Here is a 15,962-nt window from a genome sequence, read left to right as displayed (position 1 = left end):
AGAGAAAAAAGAAAGTCGTCACTTGGTGCAGCTGATGCTATTAACAGGCTTACAACTACCGTATTTTTTGCTCTATAAGACTCACTTTTTCCCTCCTGAAAAGTAAGGGGAAATGTGTGTGCGTCTTATGGAGCGAATGCAGGCTGCGCAGCTATCCCAGAAGCCAGAACAGCAAGAGGAATCACTGCTTTCGCAGCGCAGTGATCCGTCTTGCTGTTCTGGCTTCTGAGATTCAGAATATTTTTTTTCTTGTTTTCCTCCTCTAAGAACTAGGTGTGTCTTGTGGTCTGGTGCGTCTTATAAAGCGAAAAATACGGTAACTCCCGCTGAACAGTCAAGAGAGAAGATCCCATTGAAGACATGGAGCTAAGCGGTCAGCACCCAGAGACAACCCATCCAGCCCCTAGTCCTGTTCACAAGCAGTGTCAGATTTACATAGAAGCTAAACAAGCTATAGCTTAGGGACCCACTCTCTTGGCCCCCCCCCAAAAAAATTCACTGTTAATATACTTCTTCTTAACTGTATTTCAGTTCCACAATGACTTAGATAAAATACATATTAGGTGATGTCTCTGCTTTTTAAGATGCTGTCTAGGTTTGTCATTGCTTTCCTCCCAAGAATCAGTCGTCTTTTAATTTTGTGGTTGCTGTCACCATCTGCAGTGATCTTGGAGCCCAAGAAAGTAAAATCTCTCACTGCCTCCATTTCTTCCCCTTCTGTTTGCCAGGAGGTGATGGGCCCAGTGGCCATGATCTTCGTTTTTTTGATGTTGAGCTTCAAACACTGTCCCACCATCTCGTTCTCTGTCATCCCCTTCTCCTCGCGCCCTCCATCTTTCCCAACATCAGGGTCTTTTCCAGGGAGTCTTCTCTTCTCATGAGGTGGCCAAAGTCTTGGAGCCTCAGCTTCAGGATCTGTCCTTCCAGTGAGCACTCAGGGCTTCAGAATGGAGAGGTTGGATCTTCTTGCAGTCCATGGGACTCTCAAGAGTCTCCTCAAGCTTAATTGTATTTCAGTTCAACAACTACTTTATTAAAATACATGTTACGTGCAAATGGCTTGAGATACCTATGAGGTCCATAAATGACGATATACTATCTATTCAAGCCAAAAAACAGGGGCAATTTGCTGCTGACGAAGGACAGCTGGACCCATAGAAAGGGCCCCATTCCCTTCAGGCGCTGAGGACCTCGTCAAGCCTCAATCCGGCCCTGCGGCTGGCCTACCTCACAGGCTTGTTGTGAGGGCAGAAACGTTCCTGCGCATGCGTGAGAGCTCCTTGGGAATAGAAATGCACAAGCAAGTAAACTGAGAAATACATATGAGGGGGGGAGCGCGGCGGGGTCGGTCTAGATGACCCTGGTCGGCGTCGGACCCCTTTGCGCGAAGGCGGCGCTGAGGCGAGGGACTACAGCGCCCACAATGCACCGCGCGCCGCGGCCGAGCCTCGCGAAGGGCCGGAAAGGCGGGCCAAGATGGCGGCGGCGCCTGCTCTGAGGCGGAGGCCCCGGCGGTGAGTCCTGCCCTGGGGGGGGGCGGCGGGAGGGGAAGAAATATTACCCTTATTATCGCTATTATCGTCATTATTTATTAAATTCCCGCCCCTTCCCTGTGAGGGATTGCGGGGGCTGGGGTCTTTCCCTCCCCCCTCTCCCCCCAAAAGATACTCCTTTCCCCCCATTCGCTTTGGGGTTGAGGGGGGCGCCCCATGGAGCTCAAAGTCCAAAGGCAGGCAGCCCCCCCGGGACACGCTTCTCTGCCCGTGTTCACACACACACACACACACACACACACCGGGGGGTGGACTAGATGTCCCTTGGGGGTCCCTTCATGGCCCTCCTGCCCCCCCTCAGTTCCATTATTGTATCCTGTGAGAGGCCTTGATCGGGGGGGGGGACATGCGCACTTCCTCGTTTTTTAAGGGTATGTGTGAGAGTTTTTCTTTTTAAATAATAATAATAATAATAATAATAATAATAAAATTTATTCTTTATACCCCGCCCACCTGGCTGGGATTCTCCAGCCACTCTGGTCAGCTTCCATTTTTTTTAGATCCAATTTATTAATTTTATAATAACCAAAAAAGATCACAATCAAAAATTTAAATCATTCGTCTTCATTGACTCCCCTCCACTCCCCCTCCTGGTTCCATTGTTTTATACTTATTCATGCGCGTTCGTCAAATCTTATATTCTTAGCTGTCCAATTTTACAGCCTTGTTCATGTTGCCACAAGTGACCTTTAGAAGTTTCATGTAAAAGCCTATACACAAGGCTTGCAAAGTATGCTTTAAACATCTCCCCCCTTTTTAAAAAAGAATCAGTGTCCTTTTTCTTTTTTTGGGTTTCCAGTGATCTAGTATGTCCTGCATATGGTTGCCATTAATTTGATTCTGAATTGATTTTAGAATGTATTTCAATTAACAGATTGTGATTTTATGTAATTTGTGTTACTTTTACTGTTGTTAGCTGCTCTGAGCCCGGCTTCGCCTGGGGAGAGCGGGATATAAATAAAAATTGATTACTATATTATTATTATAGTTCATTAATTTGTTTTGCCAATTCTCTTTTTCTTCTCTGTGAGTTTTTCTGATGGGGGGAGTGTTGAGTTTTTGTATCTGAGCCCCCCTTCCTCCTTCCCCCTATCTGCCTTTCTCTCCCCCCCAACAAGTTGGGGTGTAAACCTGCTTGTCAGTAGAACCATTGCCTCCCACCCCCCAAAATGGGGTTATTGTTTCTTTCCAGAAAGCGTTTCTTGGAGGTGTCTAAGCCATCTGCCCTGGATGCTTTCATTGAGATTCCTGCAAAGATGCTAGAATATTTAGAACTTGCGAAAATGACTGGGAGAATAAGAGGAGACTCAAATCAGGAAGTCAGTCAAGATAAGACAATATTCAAAGAATATCTTCAAAAGTACAGTCGAACCTCCGTTTACGTAACCCTCTGGTTACGTAAACTTTGGGATTCACGCGTGGCAAACCTGGAAGTATTTTACCAGGTTTCGCTGTGCGTGCATGCGCAGAAGCCGTCTGCGCATGCGCAGATGTGGTCCTCAGGTTGCGGAAACCTCGGGATCTGACCGGAACGGATCCTGCCCGCAACTGGAGCTACCACTGTACTGTGATAATGCAAAGCTCCTGACAAATTTTGATTGAATCTTGAAATATAAGGAAATTACAAAAGTCAAAATTTTCCTGATAAGTAATGGGAAAATAATAACGATGAAGTGTGTATAGAACAATAAGATGTAATAAGTGCAATGAGGTGAATCTGAAGTTACAGTGTGTGTTATGTTAAATGTGTAATGTTGTTAGTTAGTCTTTATGGGCTGCTTAGGTGTGGTTTTTTTGGGGGGGTCTATATTCGATGTAAATTGTTTTGCAAAAAAGAAAAAGAAAATAAAGAGAGATTCTTGCATTGCAGGGGGTTGGGATGGATGACCCCATGGGGTCCCTTCTGACTCCACGATTCCGTGATTCTGCCAGCATCTGCTTGCTTTGTTTCAGTTTTAAAAGCTCCCCCGCTGCCTATCGGTTAAAAACTCCCAAGTGGAGAAGTTGGGGCAGCCCTTGTCCTCCCCCCAGGTTCTCTGCAGAGGGAAGTGTGAGGCAAAGAAGGAATGCTCCAACTTCTTCTTGCCCCCCACTTCCTGCTCTCTTGTGGCAACTCAAGAGCCTGGGCGTGCTACCCTCCTCTGCTGTTAGAATGGCAAAGTTGGAAGGGAAGGGTTCCCCATAGGCCATCTAGTCCAACCCCCTGCAATGCAGGCGAAACAGATGACCACCCAACTTAGGCTTAAAAACACCCCACTGCTTTCCAAAAACACAGGCTTCTGTGTCTACACTGAAGGGGTGGCTTGGTATTGCTAAGGGAACCTGGTGAGCAAAACCCAGCAAGGCAGAGTGCCCTTGGTTGTAGGCAATGGCAGTAGTAAGGCAGGGCAAAAATCACACCTGGCTTTTCAGGATATTGCTAGAGAGAACAGCTGGCCGTGAATTACAAGAAAACCAAAGTCATGGTTTTCTCAAGAAACTATAGGGTCCCTGCATGGTAAAGGTAAAGGTACCCCTGCCCGTACAGGCCAGTTGTGTCCGACTCTAGGGTTGTACGCTCATCTCACTTAAGAGGCCGGGAGCCAGCGCTGTCCGAAGACACTTCCAGGTCACGTGGCCAGCGTGACGAAGCTGCTCTGGCGAGCCAGCACCAGCGCAGCACACAGAAACGCTGTTTACCTTCCCGCTATAAAGCGGTACCTATTTATCTACTTGCACTTAGGGGTGCTTTCGAACTGCTAGGTGGGCAGGAGCTGGGACCGAAAGACGGGAGCTCACCCCGCCGCGGGGATTCGAACCGCCGACCATACGATCGGCAAGTCCTAGGCGCTGAGGTTTTACCCACAGCGCCACCCGCGTCCCTGGGTGCATGGTGCGTGTACAACCAACTAATTGAGCAGGTCAAAGTTTTCAAATATGCTGGCCTTATTTTCCAGTCTACGGAGTCACAGGGAGCACACCAGAAATGTGCAAAAGAAAAAGCGCCCCAAAGCGCCAAAATTCTGACATGCTTTTTCTGCACAAAAGGTGGTAAACATATACCATCAGTCCTGGAAGTGTTCCAGGCTGAACCCCCAGCACAGCTATGATATGGGGCTGAGGTTTGGACAGGCATTCACCTTGGATCTTGATTCAAAACCCTGAAATGTGTTTTATATAACTGACTTTTTATTTCTATTCTTTGTATATCTTCTTGTTGCTTTATTGCTATGGCTGATGGCTGACGCAAATAAAGATTCATTCAATCACATCTCGCCCAGTCTCCCACTCCTGCTCTACCTTAAGATTTGCCAGCCTCACAAGAACTTCGTGACTTTGGCTAGCTCAGCTAGCCTCGAGTTCTTGCATATCTGTGTATGAGATGGCGCCCATTTCACAGATGACACAGTAACCTCTTCTGTGCTCTGCGTTGAATTGATTCAGACCTTGTCTTTAGGCACTAGTGAGTGAGTGGAGGGGCAGAAGGCTTCTTCCATCCTCTGCGTCCCATATGGAAGCCTAAAGGGGTGCCTTCAAACAGAAGCCCCAACCTCTACACTCGGGGCTGCTAGAGGGGAGGCTGGGCTCTCCATCCCTCCTCTGATAATCTCCCAGCTCACTAGTAACTTTGCAAACTTTTTTGTAAAGTTTTTTCATTTCATTTTATAATGTATCTCTTCTTTTTTGGCGATCCCTCGTAGCCGAGTAAGATTGTCTTCCATAAACACTGTTTTAACAATGAGTCTCTAAGTGATTGGAGGCCAATTCTGGATCCACACGTCCTTCCACAGTGGGGACATTGGTTTCCGGGCAGGAGTTGATCACGCTGTGGATTTGCCAAGCGTGCCTTCCTCTTAGCACGTCTCTCCCTTGCGTCCTGAGTTCGAGTGTCTTCTAAGCCTGTGACACCTTTGGTAAAGGCTGTTCTCCATTTGGAGCGCTCACAGGCCAGTGTTTCCCAGTTGTTGGTGTTTATACTACACTTTTTTAACGGAGAGAACAATTGTAACTGCAGATGAAAATTAAAAGAAGAAAAGCAAAAATCTACAATAGGCATGCAGAATGAGTACAATTCTTCTTCGTTTCATTTCTATACAGCTTTGTAGAAAAAAATCTCAATGTGGTTTACAGCCCATTAAAACATCAAATAACCCAGAATAAGACAAATTCATGCTTTGAGGAAAACCTTGCAGATCCTTCTCTAAGTGACATTTTGCTTTCCCCTTATTTATTTACCTGCTTCATTTATATAGTTGCCCCATAGCAGAAGTACTCTAGGAAGCCAGTGTTAAAATAATGACATCCAAGTAAAGACTATCAAAGTTATCAGATTATGAATATTTGTGGACATATTGACAAGACTGCTGAATAAAAGCCCATCCTCTTACCTCTCTTTAGCTACTTGGATTGTTGGTGAGAGACAGCTGAGAGGTAACTAAATACCTTTATTCAGGCTTACGGAACAATTTCCTATTGTTGCTTCACTATAGAATTCTTCTCAGCCAAGACGGTTTCTTTAGGTCCTAAGGAACAGGTATTTATTGCCTATAATCCACAATACGCTCTCAGCTTTTTTAAAAACTGCAGCTGCCAGTATCAGTGTATCCTGGTGGAGTTTAACAGAGCAGGATGTTGCTCAGGGTTTTTCTCTGGGGACTGTGCTACGACTGAAGTGACCCCAAGGGACCCCTCACCTCTGGTGCATCGCCAGGCAAGTGCTGTCGCTGCGTGTTTGTACAAGACTGCCAAAGTGTACAAATAGCTTTCTGCATTAAGTTTTCCGCATTAAGTTATCAGTGATACACTTTTCTAAAACATTTGGGGGTCCTTTAGCTGACCAAAATGGCATTTATCTCATTTCAAAGCTGTGGTTGAAATTGGTTGCCCAGATCCCTAGAAATGTGATCTTCATTTCTAGAATCATTTGAAATGTTCTGCCCTGAGCACAGGTAGCTCTTTGGAGGTTAAAATAGTTCTAAATTGTCGTGATTTCCCCCCACCTTCTAAACTGGAAAACGCTCCGGGGTTTGTTGGCACTGTAATCACAGCAGAGGCAAATGACAGTTCTGCCGTGTTGCGAATGAGGCTGGATCTAGGGCTGTGCCCTTGGCTGCATAATTCTGTGCCGTCCTTCCTCTCTGAGGAACAGCGCACTAAGATGCTGTGTGTCCTGCCAAGGTGGGTCTCTCTCTCTTTGTATCAGTGACAAGGCGTGGAGGGACAGGGGCTGCTTTGTTCTCCTTGGGGTGATTGTCAGGACTTTGGCACAGCTTTGGGTGACAGTGCGGGTACTTCGTAGCGTTGGCTGGTGGTGATTCTAGGATTTTGTGAGATAAAATGATGGCACGGAGTGACAGTTTCTCTGATGGTGTAGTGGGAAGGTCATCGCAGGATGCGGTTTTTGCCTCTAGAAAAAATTGTGCAAGGCAGGAAGGATTTTTAAAAAAATCTACCTTGAACAGTTCTAGGAAAATATCATTGGGAATTTCTAGCTGGGCATTTCAGAACTTTTTTTCCACAAAGAAAAGAACATGTGCTTATGGAACAAAGAATAAACCAGCCTTTTTTGAGCATAGTGTTGGAAATCTCTGTTACTGAAAAGGATGCAGTGATCCAAAGTCAGCTTTGATGAAGAAACATTAAAGTAAGGTATTCCTCCCCCCACCCAAGACTTTATTATTATTGCAAGCTGCCATTAATTTTCACTTTTACAGCTCCCACAATGAATATTTTAAATATTGCTGTTCTTTCTCTCCCTTTTCTCTATTCACATGATGTCTTGAAAAGAAAATGTATTTTGAGGATTTTTCCCCCCTGAAAAGGTGGCATGGGTGCACTGTTTAAATTGGGGCATTTAAACAAAAACATATTTTTTAATTCAGTGAAGGTTGTGATTAAAAGTCAGATAAGGCAAAAACAAAACCATAATTGGATGGAAAGCCAGTTAAACGCATGGCTGCTATATACAGATTGCTCTGTATTCTACATATGAGGTGATGCAGATGGCATGGCCTTTCCTAAAATAACATAGTTTTGTCTTGTAGCAAGTAGAGTGGAAAGTGTAGTTTTCCAGTCAGCTATCTGTCTGGGTAGATAGCAGATTGCACCTCTGTAATAATGAATATGTAGAGAAACCATATTTCCCCCCATGCTTGCTGTTAAGACAGTTTTGTAAGCCTGTTATGTAAGGTTACGGTGGCACTGGGATGAATCCTGGCCTCCAGAGTCCCAACTCCAACTGTCCATTAGTCCGTGCGATTTAGATACTGTCTCTGAGTGAAGAAGGGGGATTGGCGACAAGCTTTCCTGGGTACCATATGATGCACCCGTGCGTTAAGGGCTATGAACTGTTTGCTTCCCTTCTGACTGTTTCTTTTATAATATTTTTTATTAAACAATTTTTATATTAATACAAACAAAACATACATAAACAAGCAACAAACAATAACAGAACAAAAAACAAGTACCATTTCATGTCCTAATTTCTTAAACCTTACTTCCTCGACTTCCTCTTGCTTCCCGTTTCTGTATTCCAAGTTCTTATAATTATTCAGCGAATCTTCCCTTATTTTACTATAGATTTATGTTAATCATCCTTATTCTCTTTGTCTTAACCATTACTAATAGCCTTCTGACTGTTTCATTCAGTTAGTTCTTGTCTGTCACTCTGCAGTAAAAAAATAAATATATGTTGGGGTCACCAGAGCAGCAAAATCCTCACAGTTGCTGCAGATTCCAACCTTTTGATCCCAAAACTTCATATTTAGTTGCTCTGTAAGAAACATTCGTAGACTAAAGGAGGGCAGGTGTAGCTTGAATGCAGATGTAGTTTAAATGCTCCAGAACATGAGTACCTGACGAGGGAGTCTGCCGCATCGTGCCCATGTCGTGGGAAACATGAGCCCCAGGTAGTGGAGCATTTGACTGGATTTTAGATCATCAGAACAACTGCTTGTAACATACTCTAGTACAAGGTGCCCTATGGCCTAGATGCTGCTGAGCCATAAAATCCCTAATCTACTTCAGTCCATCTGAGTATCAGTTCTAGGATTCTCAAGCAGAAGCTCCCAGAAATTAACAGCTCAAGTTATTAGCTATTGCGTGAATATTTAAATCTTCTGCTTCCTACCCATGTGGTTGCATGTCCTTCTCACATGTTTTCGTTTTGTTTTGCCTGCAAAATAAATCTTTGAAAGGCCAGCAGTAGATGAAACACCACGAAATACTCCCCATCCGGTTTCTTTATGTCTCAGCCTAACTTACTTAGCAGGGTTGATGTGAGGATAAAATTATACAATTCATTGTACGCTGCCCTGTCAGATCCTTGGAAAAAGAGAACACACATTTGATAATGTTATTTTGCTACTAGTAATAGAACTTGTTGTAAGGCAGGTTTTGTTTAATGCACCTTAGTGTATTGTCTGTCCTTCACAGTCTGCTCCATTTCCACATTGCTCCATCCCACTTATTTTTGTGCAAGGCAAGATGTGGCCTCAGAGATACCCAACTGCATTTTCTAACCTCTGTCAGAGCAGCAATATTTTAAAAGAAATGTTTTAACTCTGCCTTTTATGTTTGGGGCAATCAGCAACAGCACATGGTCAAGCTAGCTAACTCATTTTACATATGTTCATGGGTTTTTTTTTGACCTTTGAGGTGTGCCAGTCATTAAGATTGAATTTTGATTATGGTATGGCCAATCACGAAATCAGAGGTATTAATTAAAGCCATGCTGCTCATAGACAGACAGCAGAAGTGTACCTACAAAAGCCAGGGAAGCTGTTACATAATTGACACCACCCACAGACATAGTTTCGCTTCCTCTGTTGTGTTCCTTTGCTTCTGTACGCGTGCCTTCTTCCCACAGTTGTGCAAAGAGGCATTTATCTTTTCGGTTTTGCCTCAAAGGGCAAAAAAGGCATGAACGTACATAAAATGAGCTAGCTAGCATGACCATGTGCTGTTGCTGATTGCCCCAAACATCAAGGCAGAGTTAAAATATTTCTTTAAAATATTGCTGCTCTGACAGACGGAAAATGCAGGTGGGTATCTCTCAGTCCGTCCATCCCCTGCCTACCTGAGCACTGTACAAGATCACATTAAGAAAGGAATGTCAGAGGGGATGCATGTTGATTGTGAGGGATGCAGAAAAAATAGTTCCTGTATAGAAAACTAGAGCATAATTCACTTCAGAGTTCTGCGCAAACTCCCCTGTGGCTATCAGGAGCTTCAGAAAAGCTGTGGCTGTGCCCTTGCTCAGCTCTTTTCCATTTCATTGTGCAGAGAAGGGAAGCATCCAGTTGAAGTGCATCCTATTTCTCGACTTGAAAGCTTCCCCAAGGCAAGATTTAGAAAGGTTTGCACCACTGAAATCTGGCACGTATGCCGTTGCTCCAAACCTGAAACTAAAATGTATTAATAACCAAATTTAATAGTGTTAAGCTTAATAATTAACATTAAAAAGGTAAAGGTACCCCTGACCATTAGGTTCAGTCACAGACGACTTTAGGGTTGCGGCGCTCATCTCGCTTTACTGGCCGAGGGAGCCGGCATTTGTCCGCAGACAGCTTCCGGGTCATGTGGCCAGCATGACTAAGCCGCTTCTGGCGCAACAGAGCAGTGCACGGAAACACCATTTACCTTCCCACCGGAGCGGTACCTATTTATCTACTTGCACTTTGACATGCTTTGGAACTGCTAGGTGGGCAGGAGCTGGGACCGAGCAACGGGAGCTCACCCCGTCGCAGGGATTCGAACCACCAACCTTCTGATCGGCAAGCCCTAGGCTCTGTGGTTTAACCCACAGTGCCACCTGCATCCCATAACTAACATTATTGGGCCTTATATCTAGGAGTTGGACGGTGGTACCCTAAACATGAGCAGTTTCTCTTTTCTAATAGAGTGGAGCCTGTTTAAGACTTCTGCCGCCTACCCTGTGATCTTGGACATGTTTACTTGGGAAGAGAATGCTATTAAATCCAGTGGGAGTTGCTCTCATGTAATTGTGTATCGGACTCCGCCTTTCGAAAGGTCTGGAGGCACATGGCACAGCTTCTTTGGAAGCTAAGCAGATTTGGCCCTGCGCACAGCCTGAGTGGAAAGACAGCCTGGCAGCCTGAGGGGAGCTGCTCTGAGCTCCTCCAAGACAGAAAGGGGCATCAGTGTAAGATCTGAATATTAACTCCTGGATGATCAGAGAGGGCCTCTTCTCCAGGTTCCCCATCACCCGGGGGCAGTAGTTGGTTGTCTGGGAAAAGGGCATTTTTAGCAGGGACATCCCAATTTTGAAATGCTCTCCCAATAGAGGATTTCTCCAGTGCCTACTCTGATGTCTTTCTGGAGCTGGGCAAAGAATTTTATATTTTCCCAGGTTTTTAGCTCTTGCTGATCTGTTTTGTTTTGGCCTTCATTTTATATCTTCATGCTGCTTTGAAAGATCTGCCTTGTTTCTGAATGTGAATTCTGATTGATGTATTTTATCAAAGTAATTGTGGAACTGAAATACAATTAAGAAGAAGTATATTAATAGTGAATTTGCAGGGGGGCAAGAGAGTGGGGCCCTAAGCTATAGCTTGTTTAGCTTATATGTAAATCCAGCACTGCTTGTGAACAGGGCTAGGGGCTGGATGGGTTGTCTCTGGGCGCTGACCGCTTAGCTCCATGTCTTCAATGGGATCTTCTCTCTTGACTGTTAAGCGGGAGTTAGTTGTAAGCCTGTTAATAGCATCAGCTGCACCAAGTGACGACTTTCTTTTTTCTCTTGCAGTTTATCACATGGTGGAAAATAGAAGCCAAGCTTCCCATCAACAATGCCTGGCAGTAAGTATGGCAACCTGTTGGAAATGTAAGGCGTTTGCACTGAGAATTTGAGATTCGGTCCTTCGGAGGAAATCTCTTCTGAAAAAGAAAAGCAGAAACAAAATGTGGCAAGTGTGATGCATCTTTGAACGTGGAGCTCTGGCTTCAGACGTTGTAGCAGACCTGTTCAATTCTATCCAGAAATTCATTTCTTCGAAATTAACTGCTATTGTGAATAAGCCTAGCAGTTAGAGGGCTTGAGTCTTAAGCTGCTAGGCAAATGTAGCAGTCAAAGTGGAACTCCCTCCAGTGCAGAGCAAAAACTGCTATTTAAATACTTAGCAGAAAATAAAATGGACACTTATCGGTAAAATCTGGCTAACTCTTTTTTTTATCAAGACATTCATAATAGAGAGGTCAAGAAATAAATATTCCCACAATTGAAACGAAAGCTTGATGAAGGAAATAACTGGTGCGCAGTTAGTACTGAGGTTCACAATCATGCAGTCTTTAGATGTGGCTGCTATAATTAAAACATACACAGAAATGGGAAATCCATTGTAATACCAGTAATTACTGGCCAAGATGGGCAAGTAGCTCAGCTACTTGTATTCTTGTGCTTCTTTATTTTCTTGTATGCCTGGGTATATCTCCCTTTAAAAATAATTTTTAAAAATCAGTCTTTATCTCTGTTTAAAAAAACATTTTAAAATTTTTAAGTTATTCAGAAGCTCCGGTCTGGGGGAGAAATGGGTTATCTCTCTTTAAAAGACAGACCGTTCATTTTCAAGTGTGGTGCCCCTTTTTAAAACACCTAGTTCAGTGACTTAGAAACATCAATACTTTTCTATTCAGATATTTCTAAGATGCTTTGTGTGTGAGAAGCCTTGATCCTTCTTGCAGAACTAGTGAAATACAATGGCCTTTGATTTCAATATTTTTTCATACTTTTGTGTGTGCACATGAGTACCACAACCTTTCCTTCTGTAGCTGGCATTGTGTCTTGGCTGTCTTTGACAATGGATTAGAAAGAGAGAGAGAGATCCTTTTAAAGTACGCTTTTCAAGTGTGAACAATGTATTCCTTTTATTGAGTGCAGCAGTTGATCAGCATCACTCAGGCTAGGAAGAGAAGGAGCTCTTTCAACATAACAAACAGCAACATGACATTGGCTATACAGCAGATGCAACATTGCAGAAGAAATGTTCTGTACTTCTGGAGCGTTGGCGGGCTGCTAAAGTGAATGTCAAGCTTAACGCTAATAGCATTTGGAGGTTGCTTGCATGGCTGTGGTGAGCTCTTTGCTTTCACTAAAATTGTATCAAAAATGATCTTCAAATAGATTTAGTTATTTATTTGCTGCTTATGTTCATACTCTTGCCTTCCTCCAAATGGAGCCAGGGAGGCTAACAGCAATTTAAACCATTCAAAACCATTTTCTCTCTCTATCTCACTCTCTCTCACACACACACACGAACACACACACACACGTATGTGTGTGTGTATATAAAAAGTAATAATTAAACAATTCAAACACTGAAGACAGCATCGGTTCATAAAGTACCCTCTCTTGATACACTGTACAATTAGGCACCAAATGCTAGCAAAACTAAATGTGGTTTTAGGCGATGTCACCAATAAGGGAGAGAATCTGATCACAGCTTTGTTCCATAAGAAGGGGCCTTAACTGAGAAGGCCCTGCTCGGCACCACCTCCCGGTAAACCTTGGCCATTGGTGACACTGAGCAGAGCCTTCCCAGCAGATCTCAAAACCTAGGCTGGGGAACAGTAAGGGAGAACCTCTTTTAAGTACCGAGGTCATATAGGATTTAGTATCCTGGAACCAATACCTTGAATTGGTTCTGGTGGCCAATAGGCAGACAGTGCAGAGTTCAGTGTATCAGCATTTTGCACTTATTGCAGCCTCTGGACCATCTTCAAGGGCAGCCCTATGTGTAGTACATTGCAGTAGTCCATTTTTTTAAAAAACGTGTAAGATGAGCATTCAGCCTAGGTCTCTTGGTTCAGGAGTATTGAAAGCCTGTGAATGCAACAAAGCAGTACATTACTGGTCTCAACTACAATAGGTTGTAGTAATAATCATGATGGAACCAGAGGAGGAGAAAGGTGGTTGTTGTTGTTTAGTCGTGCCTGACTCTTTGTGACCCCATGGACCAGAGAACGCCAAGCCCTCCTGTCTTCCACTGCCTCCCGCAGTTTGGTCAAACTCATGCTGATCGCTTCGAGAACACTGTCCCACCATCTCATCCTCCGTCGTCCCCTTCTCCTTGTGCCCTCCATCTTTCCCAACATCAGGGTCTTTTCCAGGGAGTCTTCTCTTCTCATGAGGTGGCCAAAGTCTTGGAGCCTCAGCTTCAGGATCTGTCCTTCCAGTGAGCACTCAGGGCTGATTTCCTTCAGAATGGAGAGGTTGGATCTTCTTGCAGTCCATGGGACTCTCAAGAGTCTCCTCCAGCACCATAATTCAAAAGCATCAATTCTTCGGCGATCAGCCTTCTTTATGGTCCAGCTCTCACTTCCATACATCACTAATGGGAAAACCATAGCTTTAACTATACGGACCTTTGTCGGCAAGGTGATGTCTCTGCTTTTTAAGATGCTGTGGCCCCAACTCATGATTCTTTGTGGGTGTCTGAGGCCCCACAGTTCAAAAACATCCCCAAATGCCAGTATATTTTAATCATGTTTTTTACTGGCTGCTCTATTCTGCAAGGCTACTCAGTTGTTACAACTTTTCATAGTGTCATTGTTTTGGAAGAGACCTGGGGGTTTGTCTAGTCCAACTCCCTGCTCAAAGCTAGGTCTGCAATGCAGAATGCAACTATAGCATCTGTGACCCATGGCTGCCCAGCTTCTGTTTAAATACTGCCAGCAAAGGGGGTTGGACTAGATGACCCTTGGGCTCTACAATTCCAACTCTACAATTCTATGAGTCTTAAGAGCCTCACACTGCCCCAGATGGCCTGTTCTTCTTCTGCTATATAGGTCTTAGCATTTAAAAGTCTCTCCTAATGTTCAGCTTCCCCATAGTTTTTATTCATTGGTTCTAGGCTTGTTCTCTGGAGCAACAGAGAGCAAGTCTGCTCCCTTCAGATACCTGAAGGTTTCTATCATGCCATCCCTTAATCTTACGTTCATCAAGAGAGCGATCTCAGGTATCTGAAAGGTTATCGTACAGAAGCTGCTGCAGCAGCAGGCTGCTATCTAGCCCGGAGCGCTATTTGATGCCTGTCCTGCTAGCAGCATTAAACAGCCAGCCCTCTGTACCAATGTGGGTGGCTGGGTTACAGTGTGTACCCGTTTGAATGACATATACAGTGGTACCTCGGGTTAAGTACTTAATTCGTTCTGCAGGTTCATTCTTAACCTGAAACTGTTCTTAACCTGAAGCACCACTTTAGCTAATGGGGCCTCCTGCCGCTGCTGGAGCACAATTTCTGTTCTCATCCTGAAGCAAAGTTCTTAACCCAAGGTACTATTTCTGGGTCAGCGGAGTCTGTAACCTGAAGCGTATGTAACCCGAGGTACCACTGTATTTCTGCACAGAACTGTATTAGCTTTATTTCTGCAAATGTTAATGCAGTTTTTTTATGGGTAGCATTTTGAGAGAGTTTGTTTTCTTTCTTTTACCCTACACTTACCCAGCTGTAAATAATAGGCTAAGCTTCTTATTAGGACAATGTCCTTCCAAAGGACAATGGAGAAATGTCCTTTCTCCATCTGTGCGTCTCATTACAAGGTGGCCAGGCTTAGTTACATGCATGTCAGGTGCACTGACCCCGGCCGTGTGGGGCCAGACGCTCTCTTTCATTTCCAGAGCTTGGCATTGTCGGTGCAATTGGATACGCGGCGTTCTCATGTGCAGGGTCCCTTGGCGCTTCTGTCACGTGCAGGGATAGCTAGATAAGTGTGTGCTGCCTGTTCCTGAATTTGACATTGCCGAGCCCGGGCAGGAGAGAGCCGGGGCTGCTAAAGAAAGGTGCAACTGCAGAACTGCCAGGAGGGAACAGGATGAAGACCTATGTGGCAGTTCCTGTGGCTGAGCAAGATAAGTCCTATGACTACAATCCTGAATGGGAACCAGGCCCGTGCGTGTGCCTTGGTAGGTGAATTTTTCAGAGCGCCTTCTCTCCCCCCTCCCTCCCTCACCCCTGTTCCGTTATTTTGCTGAGAAGGAGCATTGCTTTCTCTTGAAAGTTTGAAAAACATCTGTATACTCAAACCGTCCTCTTTCTCTTCTTAATATCTTCAGTGCATGCAGTTTGAGCAAACCCACTGGATTATTTCATAGTTGAAAGGGGGGGCAGTGTGAAAGGAGATGTTAACATGAGCCTCTTGTTCAAACGTGGAGTAAACTGTGCTGTTGATTTTACTGCAGATATAATTTCAAGCTGATTTTTGCTTGTTTCCCTACACATGTCTCCCCAGACACATATTCTCCAGGTAGATAAGTCTGTTCTTACTGTGTGGACCAGTTGCTGGCATGTACCATAACTGTATACACTTAACGTTGGCGTTGCTGCCTCCTTGCATGGTAGCATAGTGGTTTTCTTGGTTTGATCGAGTGTAACTGTGTGCTGAAATCTTGGAAATTTGACCAGTTGGAAGCTA

At 44.4% G+C, this 15,962-nt stretch overlaps 1 protein-coding gene across 2 annotated transcripts in view; it reads left to right on the top strand.

Annotated features, from left to right (window-relative positions):
* Window positions 1–1,396: 1,396 nt before the first annotated feature.
* Window positions 1,397–15,962, top strand: part of LOC128416974 (protein EFR3 homolog A) — a 47,372-nt gene continuing 32,806 nt past the window's right edge. The window contains exons 1-3 of one of the 2 annotated variants that reach the window (XM_053395092.1): window positions 1,397–1,514; window positions 11,299–11,351; window positions 15,780–15,794. In XM_053395092.1, coding sequence (XP_053251067.1) covers window positions 11,342–11,351; window positions 15,780–15,794 — 25 coding nt within the window. In that variant the 5' untranslated portion in view covers window positions 1,397–1,514; window positions 11,299–11,341. The remainder of the gene's footprint in view (window positions 1,515–11,298; window positions 11,352–15,779; window positions 15,795–15,962) is intronic. The other variant, XM_053395093.1, reaches the window with a different exon arrangement.

Source organism: Podarcis raffonei, chromosome 7, assembly GCF_027172205.1.
Source record: "Podarcis raffonei isolate rPodRaf1 chromosome 7, rPodRaf1.pri, whole genome shotgun sequence".
NCBI lineage: Eukaryota > Metazoa > Chordata > Lepidosauria > Squamata > Lacertidae > Podarcis > Podarcis raffonei.
Note: the sequence above shows the minus strand (reverse complement) of the source record. Positions and strands in the feature narration are given on the sequence as shown.